The sequence below is a fragment of the Heteronotia binoei genome, chromosome 7, assembly GCF_032191835.1.
Source record: "Heteronotia binoei isolate CCM8104 ecotype False Entrance Well chromosome 7, APGP_CSIRO_Hbin_v1, whole genome shotgun sequence".
NCBI lineage: Eukaryota > Metazoa > Chordata > Lepidosauria > Squamata > Gekkonidae > Heteronotia > Heteronotia binoei.
The window spans coordinates 13,262,032-13,274,441 of record NC_083229.1 but is presented as its reverse complement, the minus strand read 5'-3'; the positions used below and the strand labels follow the sequence as shown (position 1 = coordinate 13,274,441).

Below are 12,410 nucleotides of genomic sequence, written 5' to 3'. Positions count from 1 at the left end.
TGCAAAGGACCTCCTGCTAGAATTCCACCCCTGGTGCATGCTATTAAAATAGTCTATTGGTGGTGGAAAGCACCATCGAGTCGCATCCAACTGATGACAACTCTTTCTGAAGTTTTCCAGGCAAGAAATGAATAAGGGTGGTTTGCCCTCCCCTTTCCCTGCATAGAAACCATGGGCTGGACTTCCTCAGAGGTCTCCCGTCCAAGCTGCTTAGCTTCTGGGATCTGATAAAATCAGGCTAGCCTGGGTCTTTCAGATCAGGGCAAAAGAGCACCTTATATTCCATCTTCTACTTTTGAAAAACAGAGACAACCAAAGTGCCCTTTTGAGACGACGAAGCACGGGCTTGTACAGGAACTCCAGGTGTGCTCCGGTGTGTACATTCATCTTTAAATGGCCACCGCATTTCAAATCAATGTCCTGTCTAATGCAATTATTTGACAATTCATTGTTAAAAAAACCCCAGACCCCTGATATGTGCGAAAGCTGGTAGAGGAGGAGAAGGAGTAGAAGAAGGAGAAGAAGAGGAGGAGGAGGAGAAAAGGAGAGGAGTTGAAGGAGGAGTTGGATTTATACCCCACCCTTCACTTGGAGACTCAGAGCGGCTTACAATCACCTCCCCTTCCTCTCCGTCCAACAGACACCCTGTGAGGTAGGTGGGGCTGAGAGAGCTCTTTCAGGAACTGCTCTTGGGAAAACAGCTCTGCTGAGAACATGTGACTAACCCAAGGCCATTCCAGCAGGTGCAAGTGGAGGAGTGGTTCTCCCAGATGAGAGTCTACGCTCTTCACCAATGCACCAAACAGAGCCTGGGTGGGGGCTGCTGTCCCTAGCATCGCTGCTGACCCACAATGCATTGCTGAGAGGTTGTTGAACACCCATTCTCTTTACTCACATCCTGACCGGATTGTCCAGGGGGACCTTGCATGCCTGGCGAGCCTCGGGGACCCTGGTCAGAAGAGGAGAAAGAATTCTGATTATTATGTCAGCAGCACTGATTTCTCCTGTATATGGGGCGGTGGGTGGGATTCATAGATCTAAACGTAAAGAAGCGCTAAGCCTGCTCTGATATTAACATGTTTTTAATGCTCATTAATTTTTTTTAAGGTGGGGGTGGAAATGCCTATATCAAAAACATACCCAATGACGCCCCCTCCTAAATACAGGTGATGAAACTGTCCTTGTCGGAGAAGACAGTGATGTCTACATACTTCTCGACTCTCCAGGTATGCAAAAAAAGAAATGTGACTCTATCAGTTAGCCAGAGGGGACCTGGGTCCAGAGCAGAAGGCATGTTATGAACAGATGAAAATCAGCGAAGAATTTCCAAATACCTTTAAATGGCAGCTACATTTCAAATCAATGGCCTGCCTAAATAAATTATTTGATGAATATTGCTCATGCCCCCCTCTGTCAAGCATGCATATTTCGGTATGCCATGATGGTCCCTGAGACAAAGAGCAGATCACCAACCTCTCCTGCTCCCCCCTCTTTTACAACCTAGAGGTGAGTAATAAATCCATCTGGCCCAAGGATGTTTAGGTTAGCCCGGCTGGTAACAGTGTGATGCGCCTCTCCCCCAGATTCACACAGACAGGTCTTATCTGGCCTCCGAGAAAGTGTGAGAAAGGGAGATGTTTTTAATAGCCTGCATTCCTTAGTAATAAAAGAGATACTATGTAGTAACCTTTGAACCCGTGACTCAAATGGCATCTCTATGATACCCTTTGAAGCTATCCTATGAAGTAACTATGGGTGCGGTCACACGTCACACTAAAAGCAGGTGTGCAGCGCTCAAATGTGAACTGCCGAATATTGATTCGATGCAGGGCCGATCAGACGAGCATCCAAGAATGCGACTCATTCTGTTGTTGAGCGATCAGACATCCAATACTATCACGCTCTTTTCTTGGCGCATGTGTGATCAGATGGTGATTTTGGGAGGGGGGGGGGGTTGAACATGCACCCAACTGTTTGGAGGTGGGAAATCAAATGTTGCTTCAGAGGCGGGGGGAAGGGGGGAAAGTTTCCGGAATTAATGTTGCCAATTCAAACCAGGGAACTGTCAGGAATTACTTTCCTAGACATTGGCAGTGACAATGATATCTGGAAATCCTCCACACTGAAAAAAAAATTTTTTTCCTGTTCTGAATAGTGGGATAACGTTTCCCCGCCCCTCCAATCCTGTGTTTGATTGGAGAAGCAGAAACATCACCTCAGATTCCCGGATGATCTGGCAATGCACATGTTTGCTGGGACTTAAAAAAAAAAAAAAAAGGTGGAGGGGCGGTATCGCACGTGAGCTGTCCAAACAGGAAAAAAAATGATCTTGTGCCATTTCTTTGAAAAAAGGCGGGACTTTCTGCGCTATCAAATTAATGCAGCATCGATCCGCAGCAAGCTGGGATGACCCTGGATGACGCTCGATTGCCAGATGTGGATGTCTGGACGAACATATTTCATCCGTCAGCGAGACGGAGCTGTGTCGCCGCTAATGGTACGTCTGAACGCACCCTATGTAAGTCTGTATACATCATTACTTCCAAGGATTCTGTCCTTGGTAAAGCTATTGAGTTTCTACAATAAAGCAACTTTTGATTCAATAACAAAAGGCTGATTATTGGGAAATATCGATGCTTGACATCCTCCCCCAAAAACAGAGCGGGGCTGGGGGAGAGTGGAGTCCCTGGGAGTTTTTGAAAATCCTGCAGGGGAAGAAATCCTGCAGTGAAAATCCATGTACTGTGAGAATTCTCTAAGCTCTCCAAGGGATGGGGATAAATTTGTGCTGAATCCTTTCCCCTCTAAGCTCAAATTAGCATTTGGTCGAGAAGGATGGGCCATGGCTCATTGGAAGAGCCTCCGCTTTGCATGCAGAAAGTCTCAGGTTCAATCCCCGGCCTCTCCAGTTAAAGGACCAGGTAGCGGGTGATGGAAAAGACCTCAGCCTGAGACCCTGGAGAGCTGCTGCCAGCATGAGTAGACAATACTGACATTGATGGACCGACGATCTGATTCCATATAAGTCAGTTGCCAGGTGTGTCCAATTGCCAAGAGAGGCCACCCCCCCCCCCCACACACACACACACCTGAAACAGTCTCAATGAAATCTGTAACATAATTATCCATTATCCTTGTTAAACTTTCGTAAGATAGAAGAAGACATTGACGAAGACATTGGATTTATATTCCGCCCTCCACTCAAGAGTCTCAGAGCGGCCCCCAATCTCCTTTATCTCCCTCCCCCACAACAGACACCCTGTGAGGTGGGTGGGGCTGAGAGGACTCTCACAGCAGCTGCCCTTTCAAGGACAACCTCTGCCAGAGCTATGGCTGACCCAAGGCCATGTCAGCAGGTGCAAGTGGAGGAGTGGGGCAATCAAACCTGGGTCTCCCAGATAAGAGTCCACACACTTAACCACTACACCAAGTATAAGCAAGCACGCAAGTTTGATTTCCTTCTAACCTTGACAGAAATTCAGAAATAAATAACCTCCCCCTCCCCCCCCCCGCAAAAAGCAGTGTATAGGTAGAAAGACATACTGTACCAATGGCCCTTTCTCTCCAGATGGTCCCACAGGGCCCTGAAAAGAAACATTAAAAAAAGGATTTGAGAATTAAAGTTTCTTTATGTTGATTGTACTCCAGTAGGTGCTATGAAGACAGCTTCACTTCGCTATTGTACATGATGGAACTAGTTGGTATCGTAGAGCATTCCCTCTAAGCTGAGTTAGTGTGAGCTAGCTCACAGGGTTTTTTAGTCTTAGATCAGGAAAAATGGCCCCGGAGCAAGCAAATTTGTGCAGCAGCTGGCATCTTTAATGCTAGTAGCTCATGAAGCAGAATTTTTGCTCACAAAACTCCACAGCTTACGGGGAGCACTGGTCTCACAACAGGGGGCGAGAGTTCTCATATTTCCAAACCAAAAATAAACCCAAGATTGGCAGTTTGGGGAATATTGAAAAGACCGACCGTACTAGCAAAATTCAAGGAGTAACAAAAATGTGTCTCACAGAATTCCTGGAGAATTTCAGGTTTCGGGGGGGGGGGGGGGAAGGAATGGGCACAAATTTTCCAAATAGTGCAGGAGCCCGGTTCAGATGGGAACTGTGGTGTGGGGAGGGAAGAAGCATCAGCATTCCCCACTGCACCAGTTTTCCAACCCACAATTGCTTTGGGGGCAGCATCTGCTCCACTGGCAACTGCACAAGCACTGGTATGCTGCATGTACATCTACTAGTAATCCCCGGGCCGAAGGAAGCCAAATGAAAAACCCCTAGAGACAGGGTCTTCTTGATTGCAGCCCCCTGCTGGTGGAATCAACTGCCAGAGGGAGTGAGGGCCTTGGGGAACCTTGCACAGTTCTGCAGGGCCTGCAAGGCTGTTCTCTTCCGGCTGGCGTTTAACTGACACAGCGTCTGTATCTCAGGGAATCTGAAGAAAGGCCGTTGCCACTGAAATAGCACTAAAATTAATATTCTGTTTTAACCGTTGAATGTGCAATTTTTAATATTTATTGCTTTTAATTGCTGTTGTGATTTTATGCTGTAAGCCGCCCTGAGCCTGCTTCGGCAGGGAGGGCGGGATATAAATAAAATAGGATGGATGGATGGATGGATGGATGGATGGATGGATGGATGAATGAATGAATGAATGAATGAATGAATGAATGAATGAATGAATGAATGAATGAATGAATGAATGTACAGCCCCACAAAGGAGCAAGTAACATCCCTGTGGACATTGGGGTCAGAAAAATTGCATGAAGTAATGTTGATACCACTTCCCCCCCCCCATAGTTTTGATCTGAATTTGACTCTTGTGACCCCTGTGAATTAGTTTCCAGCAACTTCTGGCTGATTGACATGAATCAGAATCTGACTGAGGGAACCCAGACCACCCCCAGGGGTAGAGATCACATCTATTTCTAGCACATCTTCTAGATAAATAACACACAGGGAGCCCCAGCTATGGTCAGAGACATGACAAGGGCAGAGGTGGTGACTCAACAGTTTCTTTTTGCACTCCTTAGTCCTGAACAGGCCCTGACTAGGCATAAAAGTACCCTGCTGAACTAGGTAAGCCACTGGTCTGAGCCAGCAGGTCTCTTGTAATGTTCTTATTGGAGAACACCTTGGCCTCTATGCCCTGTTGTTGGCCCTCCAGCAAAAATGGTTGGTCACTGGGTGAGACAGAAGGCTGGACTACATAGACCATTGGTCTGATCCAGCAGGGCTCTTCTGATGCTCTTATCAAGGGAAGGCCTCAGCCTCTGTGCCCTGTTGTTGGCCCTCCAGAGGAACCGGTTGGCCACTGTGTGAGACAGGATGCTGAACCAAATGGACCACTGGATTGATCCAGCAGGGCTTTTCTTACATTCTAATGAAAGCCTCAGCCTCTATGCCCTGTTGTTGGTTTTTCAGAGGAACTGGTTGGCCACTGTGTGAGACAGGATGCTGGACAAGATGGACTATTGGTCTGATCCAGCAGGGCTCTTCTCATGTTCTTATGGTTGCCATGGAAAAGGTCCAGTTTGGGCCAATGGGACAGTCAAGACAGCTCTCCCTGAGACCTTAGTATCCCAGGAGGAGTGCTAGGTAAATGGAATGGTCAGAAAATGGGGCCAATAAAGAGTTAAATATGCTCCCCTTAAGTTCCATCCTCAAATTGAATCAGGATTCCACGTGCTATTACTTCTTACAGAGAAAACATGGTGGAGATCACAGAACTTCCCACACCTCTTTTCAATTGACCCTTGGTGTAAATAGCCTGCAGATCCTTCCTCGCTGAGAACTGTATCAATGTAAGTCAAAGGTAACCACTTCCACCTCTAAAAGATGCTAAATTAGATGTTCACTTGATAAACCTCAGAACTTTTTCATGAATTCCTAATGCAGGCTTCTAAATCTTCAGTGCCTACATCCTTTCCTCTCGATGAATTAACATGGCACTATTTCATCATGTAATTTATGGGTGTTCATGCACCAAAGTCATCTTTCTTAACATTTAAAATAAACAGAGCCAACTGCACTTTATACTGCAAGACACTTAAAGTGAAGACTGTGTTACACTGTCATGGGGAGGTGGGCATGGCTCAATGGTAGAGCATCAGTTTAGCATGCGGACAATCCCAGGTTCAATAAGAACATAAGAGAAGCCATGTTGGATCAGGCCAATGGCCCATCCAGTCCAACACTCTGAGTCACATAAAAACATAAGAGAAGCCACGTTGGATCAGGCCAATGGCCCATCCAGTCCAACACTCTGTGTCACATAAGAGAAGCCACGTTGGATCACGCCAACGGCCCATCCAGTCCAACACTCTGTGTCACATAAGAACATAAGAGAACCATGTTAGATCTGGCCAATGGCCCATCCAATCCAACACTCTGTGTCACATAGGAACATAAGAGAAGCCATGTTGGATCAGGCCAGTGGCCCATCCAGTCCAACACTCTGAGTCACATAAGAACATAAGAGAAGCCATGTTGGATCAGGCCAATGGCCCATCCAGTCCAACACTCTGAGTCACATAAGAACATAAGAGAAGCCATGTTTGATCAGGCCAATGGCCCATCCAGTCCAACACTCTGTGTCACACAGTGGCCAAAAAAACCAGGTGCCATCAGGAAGGCCAAGATACTAGAAGCCCTCCCACTGTTGCCCCCCACCAAACACCAAGAATACAGAGCATCACTTGCCCCAGACAGGGAGTTCCTTCTATATCCTGTGGCTAAGAGTCACTGATGGACCTCTGCTCCATATGTTTATCCAATCCCCTCTTGAAGCCATCTATGCTCGTAGCTGCCATCACTTCCTGTGGCAGTGAATTCCACATGTTAATTACCCTTTGGGTGAAGAAGTACTTCCTTTTATCCGTTCTAACCTGACTGCTCAGCAATTTCATTGAGCGCCCACGAGTTCTTATATTGTGAGAAAGGGAGAAAAGGACTTCTTTCTCTATAAGAAGTAATATCTGGCATCTCCAATTAAAAGGATCAGGTGGAAGGTGTTGTGAAAGACTTTAACCTGAGACCCTGGAGAGCCACTGCTAGTCTGAGCAGACAAGACCGACCTTGAAGGACCAAGGTTCTGATTCAGTTGAAGTCAGCTTCATGCGTTCAAATGCCTTCCTGACTTCTACATATAGAGGCAGTTGATGAATCAGTGAGTGAGATGAGAGCTGAAGTCATGGAGTCTCATTATATATACAGGCTCAGTGACAGAGCATCTGCTTGGCACACAGAAAATCGCAGGTTCAATCCCTGGCATCTCCAGCTAAAAGGTCCAGGTGGTAGGTGTACGAAAGACCTCCACCTAGCACCCTGGAGAGCTCCTGCCAGCCTGAATAGACAGTACTGGCAGGGCTTTATATGTATCAGGAACTCATTTGCATATTAGGCCACACCCCTGTTATGTAGCCAAATCCTCCAAGGGTTTACAGGGCTCTTGTTACAGGGCCTACTGTAAGCTCTTGGAGGATTGGCTACATCAGGGGTGTGTGGCCTAATATGCAAAGGAGTTCCTGCTACAAAAAAAGTCCTGGTGCTGACCTTGATAGACCAAGGGTCTGACTGAGTGCAAGGGATATTCATATGTGTTCACATCTCTCCTTTCCACCCAAGGCTTCCCACAGGCCATGGAAACACATGGCATCTTCAAGAGACAACGGAAGGCTCTCAAACAACCAGCATTCTGCTGCTATATGACAGAGGTTCATCTCTGATCACAACTCCAAATACGTCTCTGTCATACAAAGGACCAGATATGGATGCTTATGTGGCAGCAGAGAAGGAAGAGCTGAGAGGTTGGTACTTACAGGTGGTCCAACAAGTCCAATTCCAGGAGCGCCTCTGTCTCCTGGCTGGCCAGGAACACCGGGAGCACCTCGATCTCCCTGAAAAAGAAAAAGGGAGGTTAGCCAAAATTATTTGCTCAGAATTGTGATCATCAAGGCTAATGGTGATAGTAATAGTTGGTCAAAGTCCACTTTGGATGGCCTTAGAAGTTGAACTCGCCGGGGCTTTTTTGTAGCAGGAATTCCTTTGCATATTAGGCCACACCCCTCTGATGTAGCCAATCCTCCTGGAGCTTACAGTAGGCCCTGTTCTTAGAGGATTGGGTACATTAGGGGCATGTGGCCTAATATGCTAAGGAGTTCCTGCTCCAAAAGAGGTCCATCAGTGGCTATTAGCTGCAGCGTATTGATTGAACTCTCTGTCTGGAGCAGTGATGCTCTGCATTCTTGGTACTTAGGGAGGCAACAGTGGGAGGGTTTCTAGTGCCTAGGCAGAGTGAACAACACAAAAAAAGTTTATTTAAGTGCAATATAAATGAACAAGGTGCATTAAAAGGATGAAGGGAAAATAAACAAAGACCCTAACGCGTCTATCTCTACAGCCCATACTCTATTACAAGAAGAAGAAGAAGAAGAAGAAGAAGAAGAAGAAGAAGAAGAAGAAGAAGAAGAAGAAGAAGAAGAAGAAGATGATGATGATGATGATGATATTGGATTTTATCCCGCCCTCCACTCCAAAGAGTCTCAGAGCGGCTCACAATCTCCTTTACCGTCCCCCACACACAACAGACACCCTGTGAGGTAGATGAAGATATTGTATTTATATCCCGCCCTCCACTCCGAAGAGTCTCAGAGCGGCTCACAATCTCCTTTACCTTTCTCCCCCACAACAGACACCCTCTGAGGTAGATGAAGATATTGGATTTATATCCCGCCCTCCACTCCGAAGAGTCTCAGAGCGGCTCACAATCTCCTTTACCTTTCTCCCCCACAACAGACACCCTCTGAGGTAGATGAAGATATTGGATTTATATCCCGCCCTCCACTCCGAAGAGTCTCAGAGCGGCTCACAATCTCCTTTACCTTTCTCCCCCACAACAGACACCCTCTGAGGTAGATGAAGATATTGGATTTATATCCCGCCCTCCACTCCGAAGAGTCTCAGAGCAGCTCACAATCTTCTTTACCTTCCCCCACACACAAGAGACACCCTGTGAGGTAGATGAAGATATTGGATTGATATCCCGCCCTCCACTCCGAAGAGTCTCAGAGCGGCTCACAATCTCCTTTACCTTCCTCCCCCACAGTTCATCAGAATAAAAAGTTCCAAATCCCAACTGGGGGAGAAAAATCAACTTTGATCATTTCGGAGAGAAGGGTGCAGCCGCCCCAGTTTTGGAAGACAGCTGTTCACAAACATGAGAAGGGAAGTACGGTACTTACTTTGTGTCCAGAGGGTCCAGGTAAACCAGGCGGTCCTCTTTCACCCTAGAAACAGAGAGCGTCATAAGCAGAAGCATGGGCCTCATCTTCCCCGTTGGAAAATCTTGATGTAGTTCTTTCGAGCCATTTTGAAAAGCTGACATTGCTTCTCTTCCCTCTGCAAATCCTTTTGACCCAAATAAAAGGGAAAGGTAGTCCCCTACGCAAGCACCAGTCCTTTCCAACACTGGGGTAACATCGCATCACAACATTTTCATGGCAGACTTTTTTAACGGGGTGGTTTGCCATTGCCTTCCCCAGTCATCTACACTTTCCCCCCAGCAAGCTGGGTTTTCATTTGACCAAACTCGGAAGGATGGAAGGCTGAGTCAACCTCGAGCCGGCTACCTGAACCCAGCTTCCGCTGGGATCGAACTCAGGTCGTGAGCAGAGCTTTGGAAAGAATATATTTGTCTCTTTGGTATGCAAAGAAGACTGCAGAGGACTGCAGTACTGCGGCTTTACTGCTCTGCACTATGGATTGGAATTCTGCCCATTTTGAAATGAAACAAAAAAACCCCATCTATGTCCCCTGATGTGCTATGTCCCAAATCCATTACCCTTTGTCTGCTATCCATTACTTTCTTATCCTACCCCTCCAAGTAAATCAGGATGGAGTGTCCTCACCTCCATTTTATTCTCCTGACAACCCAGGAAAGGTAGGAAAGGTTGACATCAAGCTAGCGTTGTCAGGTCCCTCCCCCCACCGTCCACTAGAGAGGGATGATGAGTGGCAGAGCTTTTTTGGTTTTTTTGTAGCAGGAGCTCCTTCGTATATTAGGCCACATCCCCCCGATGTAGCCAATCCTCCAAGAGCTTACAGGTTTCTTATTACAGGGCCTACTGTAAGCTCTTGGAGGATTGGCTACATCAGGGGGTGTGGCCTAATATACAAAGAAGTTCCTGCTCCTGAAAATAAAGCCCTGGTGGGTGGGGTGGTCGGATCCAGGTTGGGAAACTCCTGGAGATTCGGGGGCGCAACTTGCAGAGGACCAGGTCATCAGTGGGATACAATGCCTGCAGTCTACCCTTCTCAAAGCATCCGACTTTCTCCGTGGGAACTGTAGCTTGTAGCTCGGAGATGATGTGTAATTCTGTGGGATCCTCAGGTCCCACCTGGAGGCTGGATCAGTACCAGGTCACCAGAGCTTAATGGCTTGGCGGGGCACTTACTGTGACAGACAGGGCTCAGTTGGGTTTTTTCCTTTGGGAACCTTGATGGATTTCTTCTGCTCTGCAATGTGTCAGGAACAAGTCCCTTGACCGTTATTCCTTGAGATGGCACTGTTGTTTGTATTGCTGACATTATTATAGCGGATGGTATGGATGGCCGTCTAGAGGATGGGGTGGAACGGTTTTCTGCGGCCCCAGAAGGCAGGACCAGAACCAGTGGGTTGCAGTGAAATCAGAAGAGTTTCCGGCTCGACATTAGGAAGAACTTCCTGACAGAGGAGTAGACAAGCGCACCCTGTTTTTCTAATGGCCAAGTTGTATTATTTCTCTTTTAGAACACTGTATCAGAATATTTGGGTTTGGGTTTTTTTTATTGACATACTCAAATGGTGGATATTGGCTATTTATCTTATTGCATATACCAACCCATCCTCCGCTGTATTTTAATGTCTTCCTTTTTTTTCTAATGGCAAACAATAATCTCTTGAGAAACCGTGCCCTCTATTTAAACTAACAAAGCCAGAATGTTACCTAGACTTATGGCACTTCGCACCTACAACGGCAGTTGGCTTTTTATCACCGTCCAGTGTCGTTTCAGCCCTAACACACACAGATCCCTATTTGTGATGCTTTTAATCTGCTAAAAACATTCTCGTGATTCTGCACTGCCCGCTTATATTAAGAATTGCTGCTTCCATTCCCATATTGTCTGATGAAGTCTGCTTAAGAGCATCCGAAAGCTTACATTCTGAATAAAACTTAGTTGGTCTTAAAGGTGCACTTGTCTACTGCTTTGTTCTGTTGCTTCAGACCAACACGGCTGCCTATTGGGATCTTCCTGACAGAGCGGTTTCTCAGTGGAACAGGCTTCCTCGGGAGGTGGTGAGTTCTCCTTCCTTGAAGGTTTTTAAACAGAGGCTAGGTGGCCATCTGACAGCGATGAAGATCCTGTGAATTTAGGGGGAGGTGTTTGTGAGTTTCCTGCATTGTGCAAGGGGTTGGACTAGATGACCCTGGAGGTCCCTTCCAACTCTATGATTATTCTTGCTTATTAAGGATCCATTATGATGTTGCTGTAATTGCATCTTCCCTGCCAAATTTCAGGTAGACCATGTGTCCATTTTGAGCGGACACATCTGTGCAAAAGGAGTGCAGTCTTCCAATATGGCTACCCTTCCGAACCTCATTATTGCAAAATCGCACCGACTGAGGGAGAAGAGGAGTCTCTTGAAAGCATCAGCTAGACAGAAACAGTTAATTTTGCTTCGAGGAAGCAATTCGGAATACAGATGTAATTCAAAGGAAATGAAATCGGCAGGTGTACAGGTCTTCACCCGGGAAATAATTACAGCTCTATCACTTACAGGCAGTTGAAAATTAAAGCCTGAATGCTCTTGATTAGGCTAAATAGAATGGGATTTTGGTTCATTTGTAATCTGAAATCAGGAAAGCCCTGCACAGTAATTCTTTCTTCTCCTGTTATTCTTTTAAGTAAAATAGACACAATGAATATCTGCTTTCCAGATTCATGATGTTTTACAAGAAAGGAAGGAAGGAAGTTGATAATCAGTTTGCGGGATTCACTGCCAACAGATGGAAAGGGGGCTGCCAGCTTACATGGTTTTAAAAGGCAAATCCAAAGAGGAGTCCATTAAAGGCTAAATGGAACCTCCATGTTCAGAAGCAGAGTACTCTGAATATTAAGAAGACTGCAGATTTATACCCCACCCTTCTCTCTGCATAAGAGACTCAGAGTGGCTTACAATCTCCTTTCCCTTCCTCCTCCACAACAGACACCCTGTGAGGTGGGTGGGGCTGAGAGGGCTCTCACAGCAGCTGCCTTTTTCAAGGATAACTCCTGAGATAGGTATGGCTGACCCAAGGCCATTCCAGCAGGTGAAAGTGGAGGAGTGGGGAATCAAACCCGGTTCTCCCAGATAAGAGTCCACGCACTTAA

The 12,410-nt window shown here is 46.5% G+C and overlaps 1 protein-coding gene across 1 annotated transcript in view; it reads right to left on the bottom strand.

The window, feature by feature from the left end:
- Positions 1–12,410, bottom strand: part of LOC132574858 (collagen alpha-1(XXII) chain-like) — a 268,798-nt gene that overhangs the window by 55,845 nt on the left and 200,543 nt on the right. The window contains 4 exon segments of the mRNA XM_060243090.1: positions 896–949; positions 3,549–3,584; positions 7,820–7,897; positions 9,242–9,286. Of these exon segments, the coding sequence (XP_060099073.1) occupies positions 896–949; positions 3,549–3,584; positions 7,820–7,897; positions 9,242–9,286 (213 nt within the window).